At 40.7% G+C, this 14,739-nt stretch overlaps 2 protein-coding genes across 3 annotated transcripts; both read left to right on the top strand.

Moving 5' to 3' along the window:
- The first annotated feature begins 316 nt into the window (after positions 1–316).
- On the top strand, positions 317–9,410 carry ice2 (interactor of little elongator complex ELL subunit 2). Of its 2 annotated transcripts, none has more exons than XM_070972912.1 (15): positions 317–453; positions 1,950–2,051; positions 2,189–2,534; positions 2,621–2,740; positions 2,827–2,961; positions 3,155–3,271; positions 3,584–3,743; positions 4,513–4,694; positions 4,781–5,618; positions 5,714–5,883; positions 5,983–6,112; positions 7,357–7,441; positions 7,676–7,726; positions 8,313–8,544; positions 9,049–9,410. In XM_070972912.1, the coding sequence occupies exons 1-15, from the start codon at positions 440–442 to the stop codon at positions 9,202–9,204; spliced, it is 2,838 nt and encodes a 945-aa protein (XP_070829013.1). In that variant the 5' UTR covers positions 317–439; the 3' UTR covers positions 9,205–9,410. The 2 variants fall into 2 exon arrangements, with proteins under 2 accessions (XP_070829013.1, XP_070829014.1); XM_070972913.1 differs by having other exon boundaries at positions 320–453; positions 2,263–2,534.
- Positions 9,411–9,710: 300 nt separating this feature from the next.
- LOC139337475 (annexin A2-like) lies at positions 9,711–14,305 on the top strand. Its single transcript, XM_070972066.1, has 13 exons — positions 9,711–9,785; positions 10,287–10,344; positions 10,450–10,543; positions 11,788–11,882; positions 11,995–12,108; positions 12,283–12,373; positions 12,483–12,562; positions 12,641–12,700; positions 12,838–12,931; positions 13,034–13,129; positions 13,315–13,373; positions 13,616–13,738; positions 13,820–14,305. The coding sequence occupies exons 2-13, from the start codon at positions 10,297–10,299 to the stop codon at positions 13,877–13,879; spliced, it is 1,014 nt and encodes a 337-aa protein (XP_070828167.1). The 5' UTR covers positions 9,711–9,785; positions 10,287–10,296; the 3' UTR covers positions 13,880–14,305.
- The last annotated feature ends 434 nt before the right edge of the window (positions 14,306–14,739 follow it).

Raw genomic sequence — 14,739 nt, 5'->3', positions numbered from 1 at the left:
CAACAGAGCAGGTATCCTGAGGTTAATGCCTGACCGGATGTGGATATGAACATCATTATGGGTCGAAAATGCAAGAGATCCAGGTAGGTCTGCCCAGAAAGTGCCTGCACTGGAGCTGAGAATCACATCTACAGATTTACTCTGGTTTTACAGACCCCACAAGGAAATGTCAGGACGATATTTAAGATTATTTTAATTCGTATCGAAAAGATTATCTAGTTTCATGGACCTACATTGGAGTACACAGTAAACTGGCAGATCGACTACAGTTAATGTCCGGTGGGGGGCAGTAATGTGCACAAGGTGCTTTAATGACAGTATAATTTCACTAGACGAAGAAGTCGCCGGTCAAACGTTTGTTTGCTAATGCTAACTGTCATATTTACAGTAAGTTTAACGTAATGTTGTCACTCGTGCGGACGGCTAGGTTGTGACAGTAATGGAGCCAGTATGGTAAGTTAAGTTTTAAGCGTAAACTTTGGCTGAACGTTGTACACAGTGTTAGATTCAGACACAGTTAATAGAAATCGGCTACGTTAACTAACCTAGCTACGTAAACTTTGAGCTAGCTGATGTTAGTCAACAAGCTAGTTAGCTTACTGCGTCCGAGAGTTGTGTTATGATTGACAGCTAACTTAGCTATGCTAACCAAACGTTAGCTACGTTTTTATAATAAAAGTGAGCTTTAACCGGACAGTTATTACCATTATATTACTGGTATCGTACCGGTTATTTGTCAGCGTTTGCTGTGACATTTAATACACGAGTACGTACTGGGAAAGATTAAAAGAGAGAACTGCACGAGGTTACCATTAGCTGAGTCAATCCGCTTTAATAAGATAAGTTAAAGATAAGTTAGCCACATAGGGCTCTTTTGCATCGAAGGAAATGTTTTTTAAAAACCATTTTATGGCATGTTTAGCTAGTCTATATGCATATTTTTTTCGGACTAGCTAAACAACTGTTACTGTTAGTTTTGACAACATTAAGTTAACGATAACGACATATTGTTAGCCTTAGCTTGTATGTTGGAGGATGTAAAAGAGAAGTTTTGTGTGTACCTGACTTGATGCTTGGCTGTGAGCTTAGTTTAGTTTCTCCCTTTTTACCGATAACGATATGAAAACTTAGCTTTACTTGCATTTTTTTGTTAAATTTTGGGACGAAACAAACAATCTGCATGGTATAGTTGTATTAGCTTAAGTTAAAGTAATTTCAAATCACATGGCAAAAAAACTATTGAAATATATTAATATCATAGCATTTTCAAACTATAACTAGGATATGTTTTATAATGCAACATAATCTATTATAGACCAACTGTTAAAGGGAAATAGATGCATCACTAAATATCGTTTAATTGGCGTTTATGTGCCACCCACCCTCAGCTATCGCTTGCTGGATACTCATCCAGCATAAAATAAATGTGTGTACAGTACGGTTTATTTATTTGACTTTATTTATGTCTATATGCCATTCAGGAAGTGTGTGTTTGGCTCATAAAATGATAAACATTTATACCTGACAGCCAGGTCAGACATAATATTAAAAACAATGGTCTGATGTATGTTGTGATATAATGTAATACACTATTATATATTACACACATTCTGAATTCTTTACAGCTGAATGATTTTATGTCTATTGGGTGTTTCTTATTTCTTCTGGAAAATTGTTAATGTTGTCGTAGCTCAAATATTTATGAAATTAAGCATGGATTTTAGAGGGGTTTTTTTATAGCAAACCTTTGAAATGGAGTTGCCGCTTCTTGAGCATTTCATGTCAAATTGTTTGCTTTTTATGTGGACATTAACTCAGGGGTGGTACATTTTTGAAAGCAGTAAAGAATGGCACTATACCTGAGTCATCCACTGCATAGAGTAATCGTCATTTGTCGTGTGCACTAATCTAAGTTTGTCTCTATATGTATTTTCTCCTTTTAATTTAAGGGAGGACCCTCCTATCCCTGAGGCTCCTTTCTTCACCAGAGATCTCTATGACAAATATTCACTTGCACCTAATATCAGAGAACTGTGGGCCTTTCTACAAAGGTATTTCAATAAAGTAACGTGATAAGTAATGCATCAGTTCATGTGCATTTTTACTGTGTTTTTTAAGGTCAGCTAGTCAGTGTTAATCTGACGTGTTCTTTTCTCCTGCTTTTTTTTTTTTTTTGTCCTTCCCGAAGTCCTGTAGAGAAAGCAAACATAAAACAGGAGTGTGATGTTGGGGCTGTGAAAGCCTCCTGCTCTCCCTCCACAGAAGAAGGAGCAGAGTTTAAAGACAACAGTTGCATCAGCAAGGAAGAGTCCCATTGGGACAGCTGTGATAGTGATGATCCGTGTGCAGACAATGCTGTAGAAGAATGTAAGGGTGCTAAAAAATCACAAGTAGAGCTCAAGCAGACTGAGAATGAGGAGGATGCTGCTTATCCTGAACCCAGACTGCCCTTCTTCTGTGTATCAAGCCTGTCCAGCAAAGAGCAGAAGACTTATCTTGACTTTTTGATGAAGAAAACAAGGGATCCTCCAGAAGTACCAACATTTTTTCCTTAATGGTATTTTAATCCTGCCAGTCCCTTTTGCCACACTTCTTCATAGAATCTGCTCTAATATTTCAGAGATTGACGGCACGAGTCAACAATGAAGTGATGCAGTTCATGAGGTACCTGCAAGATGTGGCCAAAATATGTGCTGACGACTACAAATTCATATCACAAGGAGCTATGCAATATTCAGAGGTACTGATATGTGGATTGTTCCTGCCATCAGCTCTGTGAGATGTTTGTCCAATCGTTTTAAAACACAGCCCTGATTTCTTTTTCAGGATGTCCTCAGGGGCTGTTTGGAGTGCATTAAGATATTTCCTCAGCTTTACCAGATCCATGAGATGACTAGTTTGACAGGGGGAACATTCAACCCTGGGCTGACACTGACCTTTGAAAAACAGCTGCTAATCATGGTAATGTACTTTTAAAGGAGGTGTTTTAGTCCCAAACGTGTAGGATTATCACCTCATGTACTTCAGTAGTTTATAAATGCCATTGTCCACTTTTCTTTTCAATCTTTCATCTTGAAGTGTTGAATTGCAGAATCAGCCTTTTGGTGTTGATTCACCTCCTCTATTTCCATATTTGTACCCTTTATTTCTCCAGGGCAATGTGGATATTACAGACCACAAGATAGTGCCTGCTGACGCACAGCTTGCATCGGATTATCAGAGTGTTTCATCAGAGAATCCTCCAGCTAAAAAAGCTAAGGACATGCATGCTGTAAGCAATTGTCTCGCTTTTTTAATTACTCCAATAAAGTAAGTCACAAAGATGTTTTACTGCTAGAATGGGATTCATGACCGCAGGTCTATTGTAACTCCATTTTAGCTCTTGCAGTTTTCACAAAAGACACCAGAGGGTGTTCATGTCTTGCTCAGCACAAGCAGTACTAATTGTGTTTCTGAAAGATGCCAGGTCACACACTGTACTGTCAAAGTGCAATTTATTGCAGACAGTTGTGTAGCTACATGTGTTTGTTTGACTGATGCAGCAGATTATTGTAGTGTGATGTAGTCTTGTTTTTCTCTACAGACAATCAGCAGTGATAATAATGCAGAGAACCTGTGCGCACGTTATGAGCCTCACGTGTGTCTGACTCGAGCTGCGCTGGTCAGGCTATTAGACAACCATGGCCCTGACTTTGGAGAGCAGTGGGAAGTGCCTGTTTGGGTCAAACTAAACACAGGAAAAGGTACGGCATCATCCTTCAGCTACTCAGGCTGATAGGGTGGGATAAGTTGGTTTGATTGAGGTCAAATTGGGCTTCACGCCTAACATGTAACAATTCTTAAAAACAACACATGCCTGTTCCCCCTCTCTGTTTTTTTCTCTATCCTCTTTGTGTTGCTGTTCACTTTCAGCTGTCAAGCATGCCCTCAAATAAACATCCTTTTTTTTCCTGTTAAGGCCAGATGTTAGAATTCAAGTCTTTTGGATTCTGAATGATATACTTACAGTATCCTGCATCTTAACTACTAACTAAAAAAAAAAGATATTTAAATTTACCAGAGATGCAATAATGACCTCAGTGAAGTACCTGAGTGTATTTACAAGTTTGCAAAAACAGAAGCCTACTCTTGGAGTTTAGTGTTATTGTCTCCTCTATTGTATTGGGTTTGTACCCATCTGACTTTAGCTTGCTAAATACAATTTACAAAGGAAAGAAGCTTTATGCTGTAGAATGCTACTGGACTATGACATGTTTCAAAGTTTTTTAAAAATTGCATGATGTTTAGAATATAAAGCACAAGGACATTACATTCACTGTAAACTGAAAAGGATTTTGCAGAATAGTCATCTCCTATCATTTGGGGATTGAAACCTTTTTAATCATTAATTTGTTAAAGAAATACTGCCTGTACCACTCAGAAAATCTGAGCTCAGTCAGTGTGTAATGACATTGAATGGCCTCACAGTGGCACTGTTTCACACCTTCTTTATTTCATATGTCTTATTTACAGGCAGTAGTCAGAAGAAGACTGTGTACATAGACTCACCCCTTCCAAAGACTGAAATGACAGCAAGAGAAAGGAGCCATATCTACCATGAGGAGAGTTTGAAGCTTTCCATCAAGAAGAATGGAAGTAAAAATGTGTTCCATGTCATGACACAATTTCCTTTGAAAGAGCAGCAAATCTCACAGGTATGTTGATGCACAAATGGATGTGGTTCATGTACATGGCCTTATTTCATCAGACCAATGATCCTTTTTTTCTGTATCTAAATCAGGAGAGCACCCAAAGAAATTTAGTGTGTTTTGAAAACAGTGGCATTGACTTTGAGGTGGACCTAACTGACCTGGAGACATTCGGAGAGAAGACACCCAGTAAAACCACCCAGATGCAGAAGGTACAGAATGAGCTGGATGCATGTGTTAAAAGTGAAAAAGCCACAAGTTCCCAACCTTTAAGTAAGGCTAAAAGGTCCATTGAGCACCTTGTAAACACTAGCAGCAGTTCAGAAGACATGAACCCCTCATTGACAGATATGGATGATCCCGTAACAAAGGAGACAACGCAGCCAGGTGTGAGTGAGACCATTTTACGAAAATCTGAAAAAAGGAAACTGGACTCTGTTCAAGAAAGGGATGAAGACCAAACTTTTACAGGAGACTCAGATGATGAGAAGCTGGTCATTGATGACTCTGTGTCTCCATCAGCAACACCATCTAAGCCTAAGACTGCATCATGCTCTTCAGACCCCACAACTACCCCCGTCTCTGAGTCTGTGCCTGTAAATTCAGAGTCGTCTTCCCCTCAAAAAGCTAAAAGGCAAAAGCGGCAATCCAAAAGAGCAAAGGTATCTGGAGACCAGCTGAGTGAGATCCTGTGCATGCAGACAGCCATGTTCAACTCTGCCAATGACACAGCCAAATGCTCCACTGTATCCCCGGAGACCACCCCACCTACCCAATGTATGGGACCCTCTGCTCAGCCCCCTCCGATATCTCTGGTTAAGCCTTGCGTGTCCTCATATTTAGAAAGAAACCAGAACCAGGATGGAGAGACCCGGGCTGCTCCTCATGAATCTGCACCAGTGGTCAACATCACTACTACAGCGCACAAAAGTAAGCATCAAATAGATCTTTATTTTGTGATTTTAAGTTGTATCCATGTTCCTAATTAGTATGCGGTGCATTATTGTTTCCCACTCCCTATGCAGAAATACTGTCACAAGACCTGCAGGCCGGTGTGGAAGATGAACAAGATTATGAGGCTCCAGAGGAAGGCAACTTGCTGTACAAGCTCTACAGCCTGCAAGATTTACTGCTCATGGTGCGCAGCTCTGTGTCACTGACCCACACCAGGAAAGTAGACGGCGGCCAAAACCAGGTATTTTAATCTATACTCATCCTCCAGAACTTTGTAGATTATTTTCACAAATTAGTGCATAGAACAGTCCTATTTCTGCTCTGTTTTCTGCCCCAACAGTATGTGCCAGTGCACGTCTTACCCAAGCTGGAGTACCAGTTGAATTACGGTGTTGAGTGTCTAACCAGCAGTGAGGCTTGCCAGCTGTGGACTGAGACATTGCTCCACTCCAGCACTGTATCCTACATAGGTAAAACCATCATCACTTTGACCTTCAACCCTTCTAAATTCAGTGAAAATCAAGACAGAAATGTTTCCAAATTCTCAGTTCTAGTGTAATGAGGAATATCCCTTTGGTCTCATTTTTCAACTTAATTACCAAGAAAATAGTCAAGGTAACATTTATGTGGATAAAAAAAGAACATTTTCTCTTCTGCTTCCATCTGAGGGTTTAGTAGAGACCACATGGCAAATCCTCCCACAAACCAATGGAATAGCCTTCAGATGACTCACCGTCCTCCTGTGACTGTGTAGTCATTCAGTTTACTTTGTTGCCATAACTACAGCCACACTTGATTGTTGGGAATTACAAAGAATTCAGTGTGCCGAGCTCAGCTAAATGTTGTTTTGAACTCGAGTTAAATTCCCCTAAATTATATTGTCGACTTACATGCACTCAAGACTGAGGGAGGGACACCAGGCTTTTTCTATACTAGGTTCATTGATTTGTTGACTTGTGTTGGTGGAAATGTACTCTGTTATGTACCCAGTGTAATGAATTCTTTTCCGTCTAATGTAGACAACAAAACAGCGTTTAAATTACACCCCTTTCCAGTCTGTTAGCATAGTTGACATACTGGAGGTCATCAGGGTAGAGTCATCAGAGTAGCTGGCAGTAGAACAAGCTTGGTTCCTTATGATCAGTTTCACTGCTATAAACAGCTTAGCCAAAAAAGTGGATGTAAGCTTACATCAGGCATGTGAGACCCTAGATTGTGTTGTAAGTATTAGATCTTGTAGTGTCCTCAGTTGCTGAGAGTAGTACAGGAAAAGAAATAGCCAGTGAGAACACAATCAAGCTTTATTCAATGTAGAATAAATGTCTCCCACTTAATGTCATTATGCAACAGGAACAGCTGATAAAAGACTTCATTGCTGACTGGTTCGTAGTTCATCACATGGTTCATCATGTGCCATCCCCCAGTTGTGTATTTATGGCTGTGGTTAAAGAATCCATAGCAGCCCATAATTGTAGGAAGGCACTGTTGAAATCAGCAGGCATTAAAAGCTGCAATGGGAGGCAGGAAACGGGACCAACACACATTTCTTACCGCCCACTCAGGCTTGTAACAATGATGGTAAATCATCACAGACTAATCACTTTATAAGCACTCAGAATGGCATTGATGATGAAGAGAAGCTCTTGATGTGCACACTCGTTAGCTCCTGTTCTTCTCTCAGCGTATCTCTCGCCATCCCTTTCTGTCTCCGTAGCTCACATCAGTGCTCACACATCAAAAGTAGCTCTGCTGAGAAAGCTGCCTGACGACTGGAAACAGAACGTCTCCTGTGGGTTCAAGTGAGTCGATACAACAAATGTGTGCAGATGATTAGGATTAACCGAAACGCCTCTGTATGATGATGTTACTTAAGAGGTTGGCATCTAGAGATTCAGTTAGTTTATCAATAATCTGAGCCTTTTGATCAGTGATGGCAATCATCCCCTATAGTTTTGTCATCGGTAGTGTTGAAATTTAGATCCCTGCCAAAGAAGACAAGCTGTAACCTGATGATGTCTCTTTTCCATCCACAGGCCGTCCAAGTCACTGAATATACTGCACCACCTCCTGAAAAAGCTGACTGGGTAAGTTGTTGAGAACATTGTGTTGGTTTTGTGTGTAGATTATTAGCGTTGAGCTCTCAGTAGGATCTAATCTGCTCATTTTGCAAATGTATTGCTTTTCTAAGACTGTTTACAATAAAACCATTTTGCAGAAAAATGTTGGTCTGGGCTGGCTTCACATTTTTTGATTTAATGCAACAGTTTTTATGTTGTATGTGTAAAAACTGTAAAAATTCATATGAGTTCAAAGGGTTAGGTCTGTGTCAAAAATTTTTTGTTTATTCGGACAACATCTGCAGAGGAGTTGTCTGGGCACATCTGTCGTCACAGTCTGCTGAACATGATGAAATTGCTGTACAGTCAGGCCTGACAGCCTCGGGCTAAAAATGTGACGTTGGTCTGCCTTCATGTTTGTGTTGGAGGGTTGCACAGTCGATTACTCAAGGACACACAATAGATGTGTCACCTCCTGCTTTCTTAAGGCTCTGTTCACTTACATTCCAGTCATTTGGCAGGAAGCAAGAAACCCCTCAGAATGCTTCAGCATGTTTCAGTGTGTGCCTTTTTGACTTGAACATGCCCTCGATGACTTGATTTGGTTTTGTAGGCTAGAGGAAGGACAATACCTGATTGCGCACAAGGCAGGGGAACCGTTTGTGACCTTTTTAAAAGCGTCTGATGGGAAAATGAGTCGGGGGACATACAACCTGCAGCAGGTCCACAGCTCTGTCCCACAGCCCCCTGCCTCCAGCCTCGTGCCATGGATACCTGTTGATCCAGCTGTGGTCTTGCCCTTCCACCAGAAACACAGCCGTGTCCCTTGCACCTTCCCACTGAAGGTGTGTACTTAACTCATGTCAGCATAGTTCATGCATTGATAGATGACACTGGGTAAATTCTAATAGCGATGGAGGTTGCAGATATTCTCTGAAAGCCAAGATAAATGTAACACAGTCTCCCACTAATTTGTGGTGCATGCAAAGCCTGTGGCCATTTTCTTATCAGACAGGCTGAACCAGCACACTGCTGTGTAATTTGCCAGCCAAACAGCAGGAACAATAGACAGCAATCAACAACAGCTCAGCAGGCTTTATTGGTGTAGACCCTGAGACATTCGTTGGATGCCTGTCTGAAATTCCACATAGCAAAGACATTAATACATCTTTTGACTTGGGAAACTGCAAAGGAAAACAAGTTTTCATCTGGTCATTTGTAAACATTTGCCATTGATGTTTGTACATCTCAATGAAAAATATTGTTTGCAGGTGTAATATATGATGCTGCTTGAATTCAGCCCCAGTTATTTAAAGATGCAACATTTTACCTTCCTTTTATCCCACCAGAAAACAAAAGATGGGTCATCGCAGGCCAGCAGCCATGGAGCTGGGAAGCCAAAGGACAACGTAAATGGAGGAGGCAACACGAAGAAGAAGAAAAAAAGCAAACGTGCCGCAAGGAGAAACAAGTATATTAAAAAGCTAATTCAGAAGTCTATATAAAATCACATGTAAAAAGTATGAGTAAAGCACTACCAGCGTCATTCATGTCAATATGGTTTCATACATTCTGATCTTAAATATAAATGTGAATGCTGAAGCACTTTTTACAGAGTAGACTCAGTCAGTTTTTATTTTGTTTTTGTATATGTTGTCAATAGTAAAGCTTTCTGAAAACAGACCAACAATAAACTTTCCAAGTATTCATGTGGGAGTGTGATTAGTGTTTGTAATGCACCGTGGAACTGTTTATTACCTGGACTGTAGACAAAGTCATAGAAATCCCCTGAAGCCACAGAGCTCCAAACACTTTGAAGTGTGTGTGTGCGTGCATGTGTGGAGGCGTGTGTGTGGGAAAACTTTTTCACAAAGCTTTAAAACTTCGAGCTGCCTTGCTTGAGCTACCAGTGGCTTCTTGTGGAACAGGGTGGAGTCATGAGTGCATGGAAAGGGGAGGGAATGTGAGTTGGGGGGAGGTGAAAGGGGAAGCCTCCTTCTGTGCCAGCAAAGTTAAACCTCCACACCCTTTCTACTTGAACACTGCCTGGACAAATCTCTGCATCATCTCAACTTTAACAACCAAGGTAAGTTCAGTCATTCTACTTTCTAATGTGGACTAACTGTGATGATCTTCACACTGATGATTACCGCACAGTTTGTTTAAACATGTTCCTTTGCTTGACTTTTGCTTCAGTAAGAATGAATTCCTGCTCTCCGGTGTGACTTCTCTAACCCGCTTTCTTGGTGCACTGTTGTCATAGCAGATTCCATCACAGTAGCATTTTCCAGGGTGTGTCTCTTTGGGGTTGCAGTTGAGGATGTGTGTTAGGATTTGAAAGAGTTAGTGGATTGTCAGTATAACCATTTTACTAAAAACTGCTCTGAATGTGAATATGAAAGCACAGTGAAGACAAATGAACACACACAAGTTTCTGTGTAGAAGACATTTCCTTGTAGGCCCAAGTGATCATATCTTGAGACGCAACAAACACAACCCCTGACGTGGTTCAGCTCAGACAAGTCAGTGATTGGATTACAATGAGATGTGATGACAGGATCGTTAACGGTTTTGTCGCCTTTTCCAGGACAGTCAAAATGGCGATGGTATCAGAGTTTCTGGGGCAGCTGTCTATCAACGTTGGGGTAATGTCATGCTTTCTCATACAGAAAATTATGTACACTGACTACTGTTTATTTTAATATGGCATCAGGTTTATCTCTCACTCTTAACTTGCTTTGAATCCTCAGTCCTTTGAACCCACATTCCCCACTGTGGTACCTGCTGTGGACTTCGACCCTGACAGGGATGCCGCCAGAATAGAGACTGCTATCAAAACCAAAGGCAAGACACAGCACTGTACATTTTGTTCAGAAAAAAATCAGCGCTTGGTTCTGCAACCACTCTCTCGAGAAGAGAAGCTGGTATTTGTGAGTCAGCGTCCTGGCTTAAAATGTTTTGACCATATGACATGCAGCCAGCTTTTCTAACCTCAGCGCTGGCAGAGCTCTGTTCTGGCCGCTGACTGAGAGCTGTTGGCAGCAGTCTGGGCGCTAACTTTTCAGCAGCCCATCGTTTTGTTTTTATGAAGAATATGTCCTGTGTGGAGTGATGTGTCTTTAATTATTAGGGAATGAGGGGGAAAATACCTTGTGACCACCATCATGTGTTAAAGCACGCTGAGTTTGCTTCCAGGCATTCTTATATTTGAGTTTATTCTTCAAAAAAGCCCACACTTCACTACTTATTAAACATGAAACATGTAAACATTTACATATTGTATGTTCAAACGACTCCAAACCTACTATGGCGCTTGTAGGCCCTCACCATTCACAATACAGCTCACACTGCTAAATAATGGTCAGAATATCTCACTGCTCAAATTCTTCCTGGAAAACTTGAATATCACCGTCTTTTTACGAACTCGCTCAACAAACTCATACGTTTTCTTTGCCGACAAAGGTTAAAGACTGTAAGACTTATCACATATAAATCAGCCAAAATGTTTGTCACAACCAAATATGTGTCATCCTAAACACTGGGAAAGTTGTGGAATGCTCCAAAAACAGCTGTTTGGAACATTCCACAGGTAAACAGGTTCATTGTTAACAGGTGATGAGATCATGATTGGGTATGAAAGGAGCATCCTGGAAACGCTCAGTCGTTCACAAGCGAGGATGGAGCGAGGTTCACCACTTTGTGAACACATGATTGCATAAAGGATGTTACTACATGGACTCACAGCATCCCAACTTTTTTGGAGTTGGGGTTGTATTGATATGCTTCTGGTCTGTTTAATCTAAAATAATACATTATAATTAATTTGTATTAATCTGAGTCTGCAGAGTAACTAGTAACTACATTAATGTAGTGAAGTAAAAACTGCAGTATAGACACTGTACTTTAAATGTACTTTCCTCCACTTACATCATGCTTCATTTTTGGCTGATAATTTAGTTTTTATATCATATTCCTCCTAATTTTACTCCCACACACACACACACACACACACACACACACACACACACACACACACACACACACACACACAATACATACTAAAATTGTTTTTCCCCTCCTAACATTAGGAGTGGATGAACAGACCATCATTGATGTCCTAACAAAGCGGACATACGCACAAAGGAGAGAAATTGCTTTTGCATATGAAAAGAGGGCAAAGAAGGTACAGTAGACTTTGACAGAAAATCCCCAATTCTTCACAGCTCTGATTACTTGGTGTCTCTAACACCAAGAGATACTTTAAGTTCATTCAGGTAACGCTGCTGTATTTTTAGGACATGATCACAGCCCTGAAGGGAGCGCTGTCTGGCTCTCTGGAAACAGTGATCCTTGGACTGATGAAGAGCACGACCCAGTACGATGCCTCAGAGATCAGAGGCTCTATCAAGGTAAAGGACACAGACGGTATCATCTGAGCTCAGTGTCAGTGGATATGACTGAAGGGTTACACTGCCCTCTACTGGAAAAATGACGAAGCTTGCTTTTTGCTACACCACGATCTACATTTTAATTGCATAAATCTTAAAGTATCATGTATAAAAAGTAATAAAAGTCTCTTTCAGGGCTTAGGAACAGATGAAGAAACGCTGATTGAGATTTTGTGCTCACGCACCAATGATGAGCTGGTGGAGATCAAGAAGGTCTACAAGGAGTGTAAGTCCAAAACATCCCAGACGTCAAAAGTCCTTGAACCATGAATTCAACAGCGATGTGATTACTCTGGTTATGCAGAGCTAAATGCTTAAAGTATTTTTTCCCGCAGTGTTCAAGAAGGAACTGGAGAAAGACGTGGCAGGTGACACCTCTGGGAACTTTGCTAAGCTGCTCTTGGCTCTTGTGCAGGTGAGACTCGTCTTTATTATTCATGTTACTGCACCTGTACAGTCAAACTGACCTGAGTCATGTCTTACTTCTGTGCAGACCAAGAGAGCAGAGCCATCCGCCGTTGTAGACTATGAAAAGATCGATGAAGATGCCAGAGTAAGTTTTCCATTTGTCAGTTACTCTTGAAAAAGCAAACTTTGTGCAACGGAAATTTTTTTGGATGATAATACTTAAGTTGCGCCACTCTTATTTCACAAAGTTGTGTTTATTGGTGTTTTGTCGATTCAACTCAGGCTCTCTATGACGCCGGAGTGAAAATAAAAGGAACTGATGTGGCGACCTGGATCTCCATCATGTCTGAGAGAAATGTAGCCCACCTGCAGAAAGGTGAGACAGACCCCCTGTTTTCTGTACTGATTTTTATCTCCTTAATGATTTATAAAAATGTACCCATCAGCAGTCAGTTCATCATTTTTCTCTTCTTGTCAGTGTTTCAGAGGTACAAGAGTTACAGCCCCTACGACATGCAGGAGAGCATTGTGAAGGAAGTTAAAGGAGACTTGCAGAAGTCCTTTCTGGTGCTAGGTACACATACATTTGATCAGTAATTCATATTATTAATGCAAGTAGTTACTTTGAATTGACAGTGACCCTATTATTATCTGAAGTAAATATTCACTTCTTTTACCTCCGCTCCTACAAAAGAAAATCATCTGTCAAATACAAGATGCATTATTGTGGATATTTCCTCTGTTTTTCTTCTGTTCCAGTTCAGTGCTTTGAAAACAAACAGCTGTACTTTGCCAAAAGACTGAATGAAGCCATGAAGGTAGTTACAGTGCTGCTGTCTTTCCTCATGTTGAAATGTGGCTATTTTGAGGGCTAGACTTTTTTTTTTTTTTAACAGATGTAAGAAGTACGTCTACTTGTGAAAGTGCAATTTTGCTGCAGGAACTCTGAATCCAAAGTTGGCAAAATCATCATCTTACAACAGTGTTGCATCAGCTGCTGTAGTTAAGTTTAGAGAATGTACGAGTTTAAGTAAGTGCTGACTTATGCTCATCTGCACAGAGTAAAGGAGCCAAAGAGAAGATTGTGACCAGAATTATTGTGTCACGCTGCGAGGTTGACCTGAAGAAGATCTGCTCTGAATACAAGACCAGCTTTGGACAGTCACTGCAAAACACTATTATGGTAAGTGAACCGTACAGCCTGTAACTGGCTTATTACTGATTTACAGTCATGCAGCCCCTCTAAGCTGCTGTGTTTCTGCAGGAACACACTAAGGGAGACTACCAGAAGGTGCTGCTCGGCCTGTGTGGACCGGAGCAATAAACATCCGTGCTGCATTTTCCTCCACTGGAAAGGTGCAATGGAAAGGTGGGCTTATGAATATCACACTTGGACCAAACTGCAGCACCAGCCACTCCTCCTGTCTCTGCACACACACACGTGAGCACAACATCCAAGGAGATAAATTTATCTTTTTGATTCATGAAGAATCTGTGTTACATCCTGCGGTTGTGACCGTGAAGCGGCAATAAAGTTGCTTTGTTAGAGTTTCATTCCTTACTTTCCTTGCTTCCGAGTTTGTTCTTAGTTGATGTTCACATGGACAACCATTAGAGGGCGCTATAGTAACATTAAAAGCAACTGCAAGAAGTTGCAGCTCCTCAGTGTCTGAAGGCCTCATAAAATCTGATACCTGCTGCAGAAATGCAGAGACGTTCCACATTTTAATAAAATGAAATGTTTGATCTCAAATGACATCTTTACATGTCGTCCTTTTTCCTAACGACTGGAAGTAGCAAATTAAGTGAAAATGAATGAAAATAGAGCTACAGACAACATTTTATTTGCACATACAGGGGATGAAAATCAAACTGTTTTTCATCTTATGAATTAAAAAATTCACAGTTAAAATAATTGTGTTTGAATTCTCACTTTGACTGCACTGTTTGCAAACTGGTGACTTCACGTCTGAACGTCTCATCCATGCAGCAACTTTTCAGACTAAGAAATATGAGAAATCTTCCTCATTTTCCACTATGAGGTTCCATCAAGATGATTTAATCATTAGTGTGTTTTTCTGTGTTTGTTTGGTGCTAATATTTTAATTAAAAATGTTAATTTTACCTCTGGCAAAGATGATTTGCATACCACTAAACAAGCGTCTATACAGTGTGTTTCTGCTG

Source organism: Chaetodon trifascialis, chromosome 10, assembly GCF_039877785.1.
Source record: "Chaetodon trifascialis isolate fChaTrf1 chromosome 10, fChaTrf1.hap1, whole genome shotgun sequence".
Taxonomy (NCBI): domain Eukaryota; kingdom Metazoa; phylum Chordata; class Actinopteri; order Chaetodontiformes; family Chaetodontidae; genus Chaetodon; species Chaetodon trifascialis.
The sequence above is the reverse complement of the archived record's forward strand: the minus strand, read 5'-3'. Positions and strand labels throughout refer to the sequence as shown.

Bases quoted from the DNA above. Each gene is read 5' to 3' on its own strand.
- LOC139337475 (XM_070972066.1), top strand. From the start codon at position 10,297: ATGGCGATGGTATCAGAGTTTCTGGGGCAGCTGTCTATCAACGTTGGG. The intron at 12,701-12,837 runs GTAAGTTTTCCA...GATTCAACTCAG, and splicing joins AGATCGATGAAGATGCCAGA to GCTCTCTATGACGCCGGAGT. The intron at 13,130-13,314 runs GTACACATACAT...CTTCTGTTCCAG, and splicing joins GAAGTCCTTTCTGGTGCTAG to TTCAGTGCTTTGAAAACAAA.
- ice2 (XM_070972912.1), top strand. The intron at 4,695-4,780 runs GTATGTTGATGC...TATCTAAATCAG, and splicing joins AAGAGCAGCAAATCTCACAG to GAGAGCACCCAAAGAAATTT. The intron at 5,619-5,713 runs GTAAGCATCAAA...CTCCCTATGCAG, and splicing joins CACTACTACAGCGCACAAAA to AAATACTGTCACAAGACCTG.